Below are 15,146 nucleotides of genomic sequence, written 5' to 3' on the forward strand. Positions count from 1 at the left end.
GCACAAATCGACTAAAATATTTATTACATGATGGTCTAGAAGTTTTAATGTAATTTCCATTGAAATAATGAAACTGAGGCGTGGTAAATTGAAGTTATGTTAATTTTCTACAGATATTGGATTCTTGTAGATGCTCTCAATGACTTGCAATGAAGAAAATCTTAGAAATGCAACCATTCTTCAAGCAAACGTTGATATATGATAATTGATAACCACAATGATTTTCACTATCATATTATATGAAAAACATCGAAATTGAAACAGGTGAATATTCAACAAATATAGAACTTCAATATGACTCAATACAATTGATAATCTTATATGTAGATATAGTGGTGAAAACTCATTCTTCTATTGTAAAATTGTGCTACAAACAAAAATTTAATGCCACTTAAAAATTTCTAGCAAATAACATAAAGATCCTACAGTACTTCTTAAGCAAATAATCATCATGCTAATAGAAATTCGAAAAGGAAAATAAAATTTGGTGTAACTCCTAAGAAAATCATAATTTTCTACAACATGTACAACAAAATTGTCAATGATGATCATACTTTACAATATCTGGATGATCCCTATAAGTTTCATGAAAATATGTAGAATATTCTTCAGGTTCGGGTAGCATTTTTGTTGCTACTAAAATTGATAACACTACGAATTTCACCACACAAGTACAATGTTAAATATCGATTTTTCAGTGACTCATACATGTGTAGCATCTATAACTGAATTATAAGAAAGCATTATCGGCCTCAACAAACAATCACATGTACTGTTGGACAATTGTTTTGTCTAATCATCAATTTTCAAATTGAAGCCGGTAATATCCCAATTGTTTACTTTGCAAAATTTGCAAATCCCCACTTCTCCCTTTAACAATAATACAGCTGTGTTGTTGACAATATTCACGATTGACATTGTGTGGAACATAAGAACTATTTATTTTTGAACTACTAGTTTAGTTTTTTAATTCCGATTTTCTAATATATCATAAAATATTTATACACGTAAGCTCAGATAGGTATATATTTCATTAGTTCAACTAATATAAATATTAATAGATCAAACATTAATATTGAAAACTCGAAGTAAACATATGTTTATTACTCTATGACTGAAAATAATTTGAATTTTTCATTATTAATTTGGAACATCGCATTGTTATTACAGAAAGGAAATTTTTGGTATAACTTTTGTCGCTGTAATTTTTCAGACAATGAATTCCTATAAATGAATTCTGTAGTATTTTGTTATGTACTATCAAGTATTTATGTAAACTTTTCAGACTACATATGCAAAATACCTTCTTTGATTTTATTTCTGATTCATCGTTTTAATTGATACATATTTCATTATATAGAATAATATCAATGTGTGAAATATTTTTGACACTGTAATACAAATACATTATAAATATTATTAATTATTTGGCACGTGATAGTTTTTCCATTTATCTTCAAAGTCTTTTTTCAAACTCTTTAAATCAACAAATAGATTATCGTCAGAAATAGAATTATTTTTTGAATTCGACGTATTTTTCCTATTTATAAGAAATGAATTCCAATTAAGACTTCTTGCTCCCACATAATCAAACTCAAAATTATCTCCAATATGAAGACATTGCTCATTACACAAATTTTTCAACGTTGATTTTGTCATGGCCCTCTCAAAAATACGTTTATCTGGTTTCGAATAACCAACTTCATAAGATGTAAGAACGAATTTGAAATATGAATACATTCTAAGATTGTTCAGAATCTCATGCAATCTCGGATCTGAATTGGATATGACACCCAATGTTACGCCTCTGTCGTTCAAGTAGTTCAAAAGTTCCACTGCACCAGAGGCGGGTTTCCAACAGGATTTCGTTTTGTATACTTCAATCAGTTCTTCAGAAATCTTTTCCAGTCTTGAATCAGGAATATCACTTCGGCAACTTCTGAATGTATCGAAGACTACGCTCCTCCACCATTTCTCCCATGAAAAACCCGTATTGCTACCAAAGTTGGGTCTTTCATTGCACATTTTCTTAAATTGAAGTTTGAAACACTCTGTTAGTTCATTTGTATCACATTTCACTCCGTGCTTTTCTCCAATGTCACCATAGGTTTTTCCGATGTTTGCCGTAAATTTGAGTATGGTGTTAGTCACGTCAAAGGTTATTAAACGATATGGAAAAACTTTTCGTATACACATGTTTCTTTGCACAATTCACAATTTTTTCAGGCTTGTATGTTCACTTCTAATAATTATATCACATATTGCGCTTATACATAGAGCTTGATAGTGTTCATGACCTACTTGCCTTGGATCTAATGATTCTAATGCGCTTTGTCGCAGCTGTTATCGTCTTCCTTTGTTCAGTAGGTATTTATTTACAATGATTCACTTCTTGAAAAGTCCCTTACTGCACTATCTGGGGGAGTTTTTCGAACACGGCGTTGAGTAGAGCATTAGAATAATTTATTCCAAACTAACCTGTTTGAAGGAGTTGATATTCTCGTAGTTTATCAGATTCACTCGTTTCAGGTGAAAACTACTTATATTAAAAGAGGTACTTACGAAGGTGAATCATGACTTCGTCATATTGGATCTGATAAACCGAATACTCCAATCTACTTCCAAAAATATTAGAACTCTATAACGATTATTATTTCAGTATATCTGACTATCAAAATGGAATCGACTTTTTTTTGTAAAGAAAAAGTCGTCGAACATAAATTTTGAGTTTGATGGTGAAATGATCTGTCCGTTCTAGAAAAATGAAATTATTTCGAATGATTAGGACGATTAGGTTGACTATCAGAATCTTTGGAGGATGAATGGAAAGTGAATGTTGATTGAGATAAAAATCTGGTGAACGGAGTGGCCATGACAAAATATTTCCCCACTTCCACAAAAAAAAAAACTGAAACACTTTCAACAAATTACTTTTGTTTTCACACATATTATCTGAAATAAAAGATTTTTATACTAGTGGTTATTTCAAAACACAGCAAGTTATTTCTACTGTTTCTATTTTTGATGTTGCTATCAAACAAGCTACGAAAGTGATACTCTACACACCCACTTGCAACTTTGGTATTTTTTTGGCTCTCTCTTCACAATTAACAATTTCAAAATTCTGCAAATGCTTCAAGTTCCATAACTATCGTCATCGCTCTGTGCCACCAAGAATATTCTCCTCTACAGAAAGTAGGGTTTTCAATGAATTTTAGCAGTTATTGCCAGTAAATTTAAAAAAAAATTAGATTTGTGTGGTTTTTATTTACAGTCGGATAAAACATTTTGTAAAAACTTTTTTGAAACTTTCAACAAATTCTTCTTGCTTGTTTGAGGAGATTCGTTTTCAGTCCATTTTTCGAGCGCTCGTTTTCCCGAACAGAAAGCTATATCATGACGTCACTTTGTCCGAATTTTTAAAATTTTTACTAGAAATTTTTTTCGATTATTTCAAAATTACCAATTCGATTGTAATGAAATTTGGCTTTTAGATGTTGAATGATAATTAGAAGCTTCATTGAAAATTGCATGTTGAAGAAGTATGTCGAAAAAATAATACCCAATCATTCCGTGGAACAGATCTTATCGAGTTGTGAAATAATAGTTAAGATTGATAAAAAATTTCATTCAAAACCATAGAAACTTTAAGCAGAATACCGAGAAAAATACTAATTATTTCGACTTTGTTCTAAAATTAAAAAACTTTCGAAGAACTTATTTTTTCAGCATAACTATCAGATTCTGATGAAAATTCCACTTCAATAAAGTTTTTGTTTCATACCGATAACTACAAGAATGTAGAAGTTATGAAGGTTTGTTGAAAATGAAAAATTCCAATTTTCGTTGATATCTCGAATACCAAAGGAAATATCGACATCAATTTTCAGTTTTTTTCTTTTCTTGCCAAAATATTCCATCCATTTTTATCAAACTGCTCTAGTTCCGGAGATCCCATAATAAGAAACCGAATTTGAATCAAATACATGGTGCGGCAGAGCAGATTGACGAGTTTTGACAGGTCATTGCTCGGGATGTGGGGGGGCAGATAAGTCCGAAAGGGGTATTTCTGTTCCTTGGAGTCAATAGTTTTTAGTCAGCACCATGCGTCAAAACTTGGGCTCGTCAACTCGGAGAAACAGGAAGTACACGACGAGGACGAGGACATGGACGACCGGGAACGGTAAGAACACCGGAAATGTGCACCAAGAGGCTCTGCACGAAGACAAGCGATAGCTTTGGAAATGTCAGACCGATCTTTGAGGAGAATTCTGCATGAGGAATTATCATTCCACCCTCATGAAATCCCAAATTTTCCTAAGGAGACTGGTCACACTGAGAGGAGATGTGGGTTGGCCAAAGCGCTCACCCGATTTGAGCATCTGCGACTTCTTCGTTTGGGGCCACCTAAAAGATAAGGTTTTCAAATATCGTCCACACACCCTGCCAGAACTCAAGCTGCGAATAACCGAAGAAATCCGGGCCATTTTGCCGAAATTGCGGTCGAAAACTTCCAAAATCGCAGTGTGTCGCTGCTGACGGCCGCCATCTTAGTGATATCGTTTTCAAAACTTGAGCAAAAAAACTATATTTCCTACTGCTTCGAATGAATAAAACCGGTTTTCTCTAACTTTTACCATTTCTTTTAAAAAGCCCTTTGAAATTCGTCAGTCGGCTCTGCCGCACCCTGTATGAAGGCTTAAGAACAGTGTTTCTTTCAGGTATGTTTACTGGGTGGCAGTGCCCCGGATGCTGTGCAGGTAGCCCCCTGCGGAAAATTGAGGGCACCTGGATTCAATTACGGCGCTCAACTTCAAGAAGAAAAAATTCACATTTTCGAAATTGAAATTACAATTTCTTCAAGTTAATATTTTTCCAAATAGTTTGGATACTTTGCCACTTCGGAACTTTGAATTGCCCTCTCGAGGAAAATTATCTGAAAGGAACATTGTTTAAAAAACGTCAGCTACGTTTTAAACTCGATGAGTTTATGAAAGATCACATTGTTTACACGTTGTTTCCTCGAAGTTTCAAATTTTCATATACCTTCGCGAATCGATTTGTCTTCGAACCAAAACAAACGTTATGTGCAGAAAATTTCGCGTGTTGTATGTAAAGATCACGAGCTTGCGCTCAGCAAACCCTAACAGTTGTTTATCGTAGGGTGAAATGCCTCAGACGCCGAATTTCGGCGTCGATCAGTTGTTCTCAGGACTCGGTCGTGGAAACTGTGTGCAGTTCGACAACAAATGTATCAAGAAGCATACTGTCTCGATGAGACGTCTGTGTTTGTCAAATGATCTTCTATGACGTTCACCACGTGGCAGTGATGATGGTGGGACTTAGGAGGACTGTTCTTGTAGCGTTGATATTTGGGAGCTTCTGTGTTCAGATATTTGGCGAATCGGTCACAGAACCAGATGGTGAGTGCAGATCTTCACGTGATGATGTTTATTTGTGCATCTCTAACTGTTGAGTATAAATGTAAATACATATACTCAAATGAACTGCTCGTTGAAAGATGAAGATATAGATGTTTCATGAAGATGTATATTTTTAGTATCATCTAAATACAGTTTTTTGAATAACATAAACTTATCTTCTTTTCTGGTTCATCGTGAAGTTTAATCACTTCAGAAATGCATATTTTAATAATTTTCTCCTCGGTCTATATTCCGTTCCCAATAGGATCAAAAGGTTCTATGTAATTAAAAATGGAATTTTCATTATGCCAAGACGAGTTTTGTCTGAGAACGCTGCTAATAAAATCCTTGAGCTGCTTCAGGTTGGTGAAACACAAGTTGAAGTGATCAATTTTTCCAATGTTAGCCAAAGTAGGTATCACATTTACTGACACTGAAACTGATCGTCAAAGACCCAGACCTAGTAGACAACGTGCTACAACGCCAATAGAAGACATTTTTCAACTCTTTTAACTTCGAGAGAAGGCCTCTCAGCACTTGCAGAATGGCAAGTCAACGTCTTCGAGATGCCACAGGTACTTCAGTTTTCCTTAGGAGAGTCAGACGACGTCTTCATGAGGTCAATCTAACATCGAGGAACTTATTCAGAAGAGTTCTACTAACTCGCAACACAAGCGTCAAAGCGATACGTAGTCTTTACTGACTAGTTCAGAAACACGTTGAGCGTGGGCACATCCACTTAAAGGCAAAGTCAAGAAGGAAGAAGGAGGCACCATTATGGTTTAGAGTTTCATTCGATGGAAAAACTGACCTATTAGCACTTTCAAGGACCATGAACTTGAAAATGAAGTACCACACAGATCCCACCAGGTAGTAGCTCATATCCATAGGTCAAAGGATATAATTTTATGCTTGAAAAAACTTCAGTGTGTAGGTTTCCAGGGGTGACATAACTCATTATGGAAATTTCAAATGGCTATATCTTTTCATCTAGGTCGAATCGGAAAAATGGTAAATGAAAAAAATGCTTTACCCCAAGAATCTACTGTTAAAATATATGTACAAGTCAAAGACTCAACAACAACAACAAATTATAATGGGAACAACTGTTTGCTGATATATAATTCTATTCTTGCCTAATTCCTTCTTCAAAACTTGGAATGATCAGTCTTCGATGGAATTATTGAAAAAGATCTCAGGAAGATATACATATATGGTATAAATCTTGCAGATCGTTATACCGCTAAGACTTGAATTGTCTTCGAAGGATATCTGAGGTTCACAAGAATCTAAAAAATACATACATTGACTAACCAAAAGAGTCTCGAATGGTAGATTATAACGAACTTTTTTTTACTTTTCTTCGTATTTTTATCATGGTAAGTATGTGGTAATAAGTTTTTTCAAGAGCTGCTTTCGAATCAAACTCTCCAGTTTTCAGTCATTTTCAGAAAATATATTCGGACATATTCCAACGTAGTCAATTTTCCTTTTTTTTTGTTTATTCTTCTTGTGAAAAATTATTGAAAACGCCAATATGTTCTACGAATATCCTAATTATGGCTCCCATATTTTTGGCCCCCCAGACACACTAAATACGCCCCTGGTGTGCTGAATAATAAATCTTCATTTAAAATTTCCAGCAGTTATTTCAGGTAATTCCTCAGTACAAGGTATTCATGGACAGTAGAAATTAACAAGGCAATATTTAGCAGTTTATACCTTCATATATCATTATATCATAATGCATATATTTTATCGTTTTGAAGAAAGCTGCAAATTTTACACTATTGAATTTCATTTCTTACTATCTCATAAAATCTGTTAATTAATTAAAAAGCACAAAATAAATCATAAGAAAAAAATTGGTTCTCTCCACTTTTATACCTAATACCTACTTCTGCAATACATATTAGGTACTTTCAAATATTTATATTTAGTACATACCTATATTCAAATCGAAAATAATATGATTTAGGAAGTCTTCATTATGCGATAAATGAGAATCCAAATCTCATCAAATGTAATGAATAATGATAACTTGTAAATTCAAGTGTTATTTTGAAAATTGGTCTGATCAAAATTGAAATCAAAATAAAATTAAGTTGATGATGCTTTCCTATAATTCCATATTATTCAACTGATATAATATTTGTAGTTGTAGTTTTCTTATTGTCGCAAGCATTTTGAATTTTAAGCAGTCCAGGCCTGAGTCTTATGCATGATTAAGAAAAGAAAATTCTTCGAAAACAAAAACCGATTAATTTTGCACAACATGTTAACTTAATAGGTAGACATAATAAACGAAATTTTGGACAAAAATTCCACTTTTCTTATCGAACGAACAATCAATTTTTCTGATATGGTTCCTCTTCACTTTTCTATATTTGAAATTCTCGATCCTTTTCAACATACTAAAGTTATTCAATTGGTATTTTTTATTCAGTAAGAGCTATTATGAATACCGAATGTGACGTGTGAAACAAGCATAATCCGCTTAGTTCAATTCGATCAGCAACCACAGAAACTATAAATTATTTTATTCATTTATCGCATAATGGCTTGCGCCTCAGCGATTCATGTTTATAACTGATTTTTCATCATCTATAGGTTCTATTGGTATCGAACCATAAATCACTATAACGTTATAAACCATGATGATGTTTATTTGTTGTGGAATTTAAATCACGAAATGCATTCAGCATCGGGAATTCAAAATTTATACAGAAAACCAGCAAACCTACTCTCATGAAAATTCGCCAATAATCTTCTGATCCCTCACGTACCAACGTAATAGAAACAAATTAAACAGAGGGTCGCCCATTAGCAAACAAAATGACATCAATAACAAGACAAGCCGACCTAATTAGAACGAATATGGAGGTATATCCTGTAGACTTTAGCACGGGAAATGGTTATTTCGGTTATCGCGCTGAATACAAAAAAGACAGAAAGGTTTAACGATTTTATCACATTGTCCGATGTGTTTTGAGACCGTAGTCTCGGGATCATATTGATGAAAACTCACTTTGGTTTTTATTTTGAAAATGATACCTTGAAATTATACAGGGTGTCCCAAACTCGATGGCCTATTAGACGTTTCTGGAAAACTAATCATAATTTCGAGCTGAAAATTTGCATATTGTTGTTTGTGACAATGACCTTTCTCCCTAAAATATTTTCAGATCTCTACAACTCCCTTATTTCAAATGGCACACCCAGTATATTATTGCATCATTAGATAGTTTTTTTGATGGCAATTTCGGCAATATGCCATACCTTGGGTGAAAATTCAACGGTTCATGAGTTATTGGGATTCTTATGAAAAAAGGTGGCGATGAGGACTCACATTGTTTTGAATATTTCAGCAGGAAAAGCCTTTTTCGAAAAAAAAATTTTTTTTTTCGATTCCGCAAATACGTAGTATTATAAGACTGTTTTCGGCTTGGACCAAAAATGTACAGGGTGTTTATAAGAGGATCATGAACTTGAACAACTCAAATTCATCAAAACTCAAGATTTTTAAATTAGAACCTATATTTTTTATTATTGCAGTTCATTCTACGTACAGAAATAGTGGGGGTTACTTCAGCAAACCCTATACCTAAAATGAATACTTCAAGAGTTATCGGGGAAGAACTTCAAATGAGGAAAAACCGCTATTTATAACTGTGGGAATAACTGTCTGTTACTTCCGTAAAACAAAAAAAGAAAATAAAATTCGATGTTTGGATAACTAAATTTTACATTTCATGAATTTTAATTAATTTTCCGTTGGTATTGTTGAGAAATTCATAAACCAATACAATTTTCAATTACGAATAATTCATTACAATACTTGATATGTAAAATTGAGTTATGAAAACATCGAATTTTATTTTCTTTCTGTGATTTACGGATGTAACAGGCAGTTATTCCCACAGTTATAAATAGCGGTTTTTCCTCATTTGAAGTTCTTCCCCGATAACTCTTGAAGTATTCATTTTAGGTATAGGGTTTGCTGAAGTAACCCCCACTATTTTTGTACGTAGAATCAACTGCAATAATAAAAAATATAGGTTCTAATTTAAAAATCTTGAGTTTTGATAAATTTGAGTTGTTCAAGTTCATGATCCTCTTATAAACACCCTGTACATTTTTGGTCCAAGCCGAAAACAGTCTTATAATACTACGTATTTGCGGAAAAAGGCTCTTTCTGCTGAAATATTCCAAACAATGTGAGTCCTCATCGCCACCTTTTTTTCATAAGAATCCCAAGAACTCATTAACCGTTGAATTTTTACCCAAGGTATGGCATATTGCCGAAATTTCCATCAAGAAGCTATCTAATGATGCAATAATATACTGGGTGTGCCATTTGAAATAAAGGAGTTGTAGAGATCTGAAAATATTTTAGGGAGAAAGATCATTGTCTCAAACCCCAATACGCAAATTTTCAGCTCAAAATTATGATTAGTTTTCCAGAAACGTCTAATAGGCCATCGAGTTTGGGACACCTTGTATAATATATAAAAAAATAAAAAAAAAATATGAAAAAAGTACTACTTATTTGTAGTCAGGAGCTCCTGCGTACTTTTTCAATTTCGTATTCATGTAATTTTTCACGAACGGATATCGCATTAGGAAAAATGGCCTCCTGTTAAATTGGCTGAATTTTAGATAATGTTATAGTCCAAGTCATTCCAAGGCAAAAGTTTTTCTATGAGCTAGTTTTGCGTTTTGTATTCTCCAATACCAAACATTATCATGGATAATCATCACTATTATGTCATCATTATGAGGTATCTACTATTAAAAGCATTGTTTTTAGTGCTGTTACATTTGGTCAATTATACAGTGTGGCCCAACTACTCACAATTATTTAAGTTTAATAAGTTCAATAATTCCCCTCGCCCCTATTAAAATTCAAGGGGTTGTGCTCATCCCCGATAGGAGATTCAAGTTAGTGTTTATGATATGCTGTGGTTCATAGATAAGACAGAGTTTATGAATTGTCAGAATATTCCAGAAGAGTCAAGAAGTCGAGAATAAAGCTGATGTCTTTTCCTCTAATATTTTAAGTCTTCAGTCTTATATCTAAGTCTTTGGGCCTAATGTGGATTCTTTTGTAAGAATACATAACACCTTCGAATCAGTAATTGACGGGTCCAAGCGATTTTCATTTCAAAGTCGGAAAATCAAGGTGTTGAGTTTTCGTTGGACCACCTTGTATATCGGCACCAAATCATGAAAAAGGGACATTCAAATCAGTCTATTTGGGTTGATATCGATCTTCATGAAGAAATTCACAAATTTTTAAGAAATTAACCCTGCTATGTGTTTTTTTGAATATCTCATTGGTTCATCCTCCAAGTCCAACACAACAAAATTATGCACAAAACCGGACTGGGTCACCCTTTCCAGAAAAACTAAAAGGACCATGACCGAGCACTTCATTGGGGAAATGTGAAATGTTCTTTTTATCGGTAGAGAATTATATAAATGTGGTGGACCTTTTTATGGGTCAATTTTTTTTTAGTTATGCTTTGGGGTGATATCAATTCTCTTATCTCTCGAATTCACGTTGCGACTAACTGGGGTTAGTCTTGTGAATTATTTAGAGCGGATCTGTGTTATGACTCGGACAAAGGTAAATCGCGACAAAAGCGTTGTATAATTTGTTTTGAGATTCCGGGTTTTCTTCGAAATACCAGTTATGATCTGGAAAGAAATGTAATGTGAAATCGGCAGCTTTTGTGTTTATCTGCTATAAATTTATATTATACAGGATCCTGCAACAGTGGCGCGTTACTCCATATATTTAGTTGATGAATCTAATTTTTTATGAAGTTACCTTATTGCTGTAGTACTATGGTGTTCCCACCTTAGGTTAGGTGTTTCGATGAGACACCTCTTTATTCACTTTTTCGTTTTCTTCATGAAGAATAAAAGATAGTTATCGAAATATTAGTTGATATTACGTGCCAAATTCTTGTCATTTGCGGGAGGTTTTAATTTTCTACTTCAATATTAAGAAACCTGTGGTTGAGTCTCATCGAATGCTCTCAGATACCTATGGTGAGGCCGCTATTAGTGAAAGAATGTGCCGAGAGTGGTTTCAACGCTTCAAGAACGGTGATTTTGACGTCGAAGACCAGCATGGCGGTGGAAGAAAGAGGATTTTCAAAGATGCAGGATTGGAGGCATTAATTGATCAAGATTCGTGTCAAACGCAAAAAGAATTGGCAGCATCTAGGATCAATGGGAGTGACTCAAGTCATTTCAAATACGCCTGAAAGTCATGGGAATGATTCAGAAACAAGGAAATTGGGTGCCGTACGAGTTGAAGTCGAGAGATGTTTAACGGCGTTTGTCTGCTTGTAAACAGCTGCTTGCAAGGCAAAGACGGAAGGAATTTCTGCATCGGATTGTGACAGGAGACGAAAAATGGGTTCATTACGATAATCCCAAGCGCAGAAAATAATATCCACGCTCTGCTTCCTCGTCGATGGTCAAACCGAATACCCACGGCTCCAAGGTCATGCTCAGTATTTGGTGGTACCAGCTCGGCGTAGTACATTATGGGTATAGTTGTTAAAACCGACTGAAACAATCACAGGCGATCGTTATTGAACGCAATTAATGCGCTTGAGTCGTGCATTCAAAGACAAACGGCCGCAATACAACGAGAGACATGGTAAAGTATTTTTACAGAATGACAATGCTCGCCCTCAGGTTGCGAAAATGGTCAAGACATACTTGGGATCAGTGAAATGGGAAGTCCTACCCCACCCGCCGAATTCTCTAAACGTTGCTCCCTCGGACTATCACTTGTTTCGATCAATGTCACACGGCCTGGTTGACCAGCACTTCCAGTCTTAGGAAGAAGTAAAAAATTGGATCAATTCATGGATCGCTTCAAAAGATGACCAGTTTTTTCAACGCGGGATTCGTACGCTGCCTGTAAGATGGGAGAAAGTAGAGGCCAGCGATGGACAATACTTTGAATCGTGAATGTATAACCAGTTTTTTTCAATGAGCTTCAAATTTGGGGAAAAAAGTTGTATGCCTTTGTATTTCTGGTCAGATATACATAAGTTAATCCCTCGAACAATAGTAACTATATCCGAAATGGACTTTTGGTATACAAGGAATGAAAAACATGTTGCCAAATTTTGAAAATGTGAATTTCCATAATTTTTCCTATTTCAAATGGAATGCACTGTACAGGGTGAGCCATATTGCATTATTTTATTAGTTGCAAGAATATATTAACGAACACATACCTAGTTGTCCAGATTTCTCAGAATCGAGTGATAAAGAAAAAAAAGATTAGAGAAATAATTACACCACCCGTGTGGAGCCCAGGCAGGCAGCTAATGTATAGATATTAGCTTGTAGGACAAGTTCAATAGTTTCCTAAAACTATTCCAGAATTTCCTCATTTCCAAAAATCACATAGTAGACAGAGAATATCTCGTATACATTCATTCCATCATAATCCCTACTCAGTCACTGAAATTCCTGATGGATGAACAAAGGGAAAAGTTTCGCGAAAACAACTTGTCTAATTACTCAAAAGCTTCCTCACACATGATAGACGAACTGCTCCGCTGAAATCTTGTTCACAATTCGCTCACCCAATTCCGAACGTGCTCACCGAAACAAACACAATAAAAGGCAAAGGTTGAATGCAAGAGTGTGTTAATGATTGCAGTTTAACTGTTTCGAAAGGAACCAAGCCCCCTTTGTGGCATTCGCCTCAAAGTTTCACCTGAACTTTTCGGTTGACTCCTTTCATTCCGATGGGATTTGATTTCAGCTTCATTAACCAGTCTTCAGAACTGGCAAATGGAGGTAGACTTCAAATACAACCTTGTTAAATACCCACCTCACCCAGTTCGCCAATGATGCACCTCATTAATTAAAATTGAATTGCTTTTTAATTAGAACGGGACTTTTGAAGGCGCTAAAAATTCTACAGTTACCTTTTCTAAGTTTCCGTATGGAGAAATCGATTCTTGGCCATCTTTCCGTCATACGACACAAATAAAATTAGGAAAGTCGGGAGCTTTTGAGCACTCTTTCATTCATGTGTCAACTGCACCCTTGAAGATCACAGAACTACACAGGGTGAGCCTTCGACTTTCTAAGATCAAAAAAACGTTTTTTTTCCTTATCATTTTTTCGGAATTAGTTCGGTTGAAAATCCATAAAGAAATGTAATGTTCTCTTTTCGGAATATATTAGGCCAATTGATAAGTCCCCGGTATGATGCACAGATGGTGGTGCTAGTATCAAATCCATATGATTTTTAGTTAGTACCAACCTTCAAACGATACGTGTCAAAATTTGACAGCAGCCCGACCATTAGTTCGTCAGATATTGAGTTGTGAGTGTAGCTACTTTTGTTATTTGAAAAAAAAAATTCGTGTGCTGATAAAATATTGATTTTTGAAGGGAAAAAATACAGTTGAGGCAAAATCTTGGCTTGATGAATAGTTTCCGGGGTCTGCAGCAGGCAAATCAACCATCATTGATTGGTATGCTAAGTTTAAACGTGGTGAAATGTACACCGAAGACGGCGAACGCAGTGGACGCCCAAAAGAGGCTGTCACCGACAAAAAATCAAATAAGTTCACAAAATAATTTTGAACGACCGTAAAGTGAAGTTGATCGAGATAGCAGACATTGTGAAGATATCATCTGAACGTGTACATCATATCATTCACGAATATTTGTACATGAGAAAACTGTGTGCAAAATGGGTGCCGCGCGAGCTCACAATCGATCAAAAGCAACAACGTGTTTATGATTCTGAGCAGTGTTTGAAGCAGTTTAAGGGCAATAAACCTGAATTTTTGCGTCGATATGTGACAATGGATGAAAGATGGCTCCATCATTTCACTCCGGAGTCCAATCGACACTCATCCGAGTGGACTGTACACGATGAACCGAATCCAAAGCGAGGAAAAACACACCAGTCAGCTGGCAAGGTTATGGCATCAGTATTCTGGGATGCGCAAGGTATAATATTCATTGATTACCTCCAAAAGGAACAGACAATCAACAGCGATTATTATATAGCGTTATCAGATCGTTCAAAGGATGAGATCGTTGAAAAACGGCCACATTTGAAGAAAAAAAGGTGCTGTTTCATCAAGACAATGCGCCGGGACACAAATCAATGAAAACAATGGCAAAATTGCATGAATTGGGCTTCGAATTGCTTCTGCATCCTCCGTATTCGCCAGATCTGACCCCCAGCGATTTTTTCCTGTTCTCGGACCTCAAAAGAATACTAGCTGGAAAGAAATTTAGCGCCAATGAAGAAGTAATCGCCGAAACTGAGGCCTATTTTGAAGCGAAAGACAAATCGTACTACAAAAATGGTATCGCTGTATCGCCCTCGAGGGCAACTAAATAATAAAATCGAATTTTTCCAAAAAAATGTGTGTACTATGATAGACCGGGAACTTTTCAATTTGCCTGTTATAGGTGGTTGCAAGTTGAATTCTTCATTGATATCGAAAATTAAATAGAAATCAAGAGAAGAATATCCAATATTTATCGCATATCCAATAAAGTTTATAATAATAATAACATTGCGGTAACTTATTTTTGAATTGTAAATACTACTTCGTTCACCAAATGGAATTGAAAAAGTAAGGTGCTGTTTTTTTATTATAGTATTTCATTTCCGAGGTTAAAATGGTATATGTTAGAATGTATGTGAGAATTCCA

The 15,146-nt window shown here is 35.1% G+C and overlaps 3 protein-coding genes across 3 annotated transcripts in view; 1 reads left to right on the forward strand and 2 right to left on the reverse strand.

Annotated features, from left to right (window-relative positions):
- LOC123673488 (E3 ubiquitin-protein ligase MYCBP2) overlaps positions 1 to 1,154 on the reverse strand; it is a 130,772-nt gene extending 129,618 nt beyond the window's left edge. Inside the window, exon 1 of the mRNA XM_045607994.1 lies at positions 555 to 1,154. Within this exon, the coding sequence (XP_045463950.1) occupies positions 555 to 625 (71 nt within the window). The 5' untranslated portion in view covers positions 626 to 1,154. The remainder of the gene's footprint in view (positions 1 to 554) is intronic.
- A 146-nt stretch (positions 1,155 to 1,300) lies between these two features.
- On the reverse strand, positions 1,301 to 2,511 carry LOC123673487 (rhythmically expressed gene 2 protein-like). Its single transcript, XM_045607993.1, has one exon. It carries the CDS (start codon positions 2,194 to 2,196, stop codon positions 1,420 to 1,422), a length of 777 nt encoding a protein of 258 aa, XP_045463949.1. The 5' UTR covers positions 2,197 to 2,511; the 3' UTR covers positions 1,301 to 1,419.
- A 2,686-nt stretch (positions 2,512 to 5,197) lies between these two features.
- The window catches only part of LOC123673490 (locomotion-related protein Hikaru genki), a 62,667-nt gene continuing 52,718 nt past the window's right edge, over positions 5,198 to 15,146 (forward strand). The window contains exon 1 of the mRNA XM_045607995.1: positions 5,198 to 5,423. Within this exon, the coding sequence (XP_045463951.1) occupies positions 5,297 to 5,423 (127 nt within the window). The 5' untranslated portion in view covers positions 5,198 to 5,296. The remainder of the gene's footprint in view (positions 5,424 to 15,146) is intronic.

This window comes from Harmonia axyridis, chromosome 2 (genome assembly GCF_914767665.1).
Source record: "Harmonia axyridis chromosome 2, icHarAxyr1.1, whole genome shotgun sequence".
Taxonomy (NCBI): Eukaryota; Metazoa; Arthropoda; class Insecta; order Coleoptera; family Coccinellidae; genus Harmonia; species Harmonia axyridis.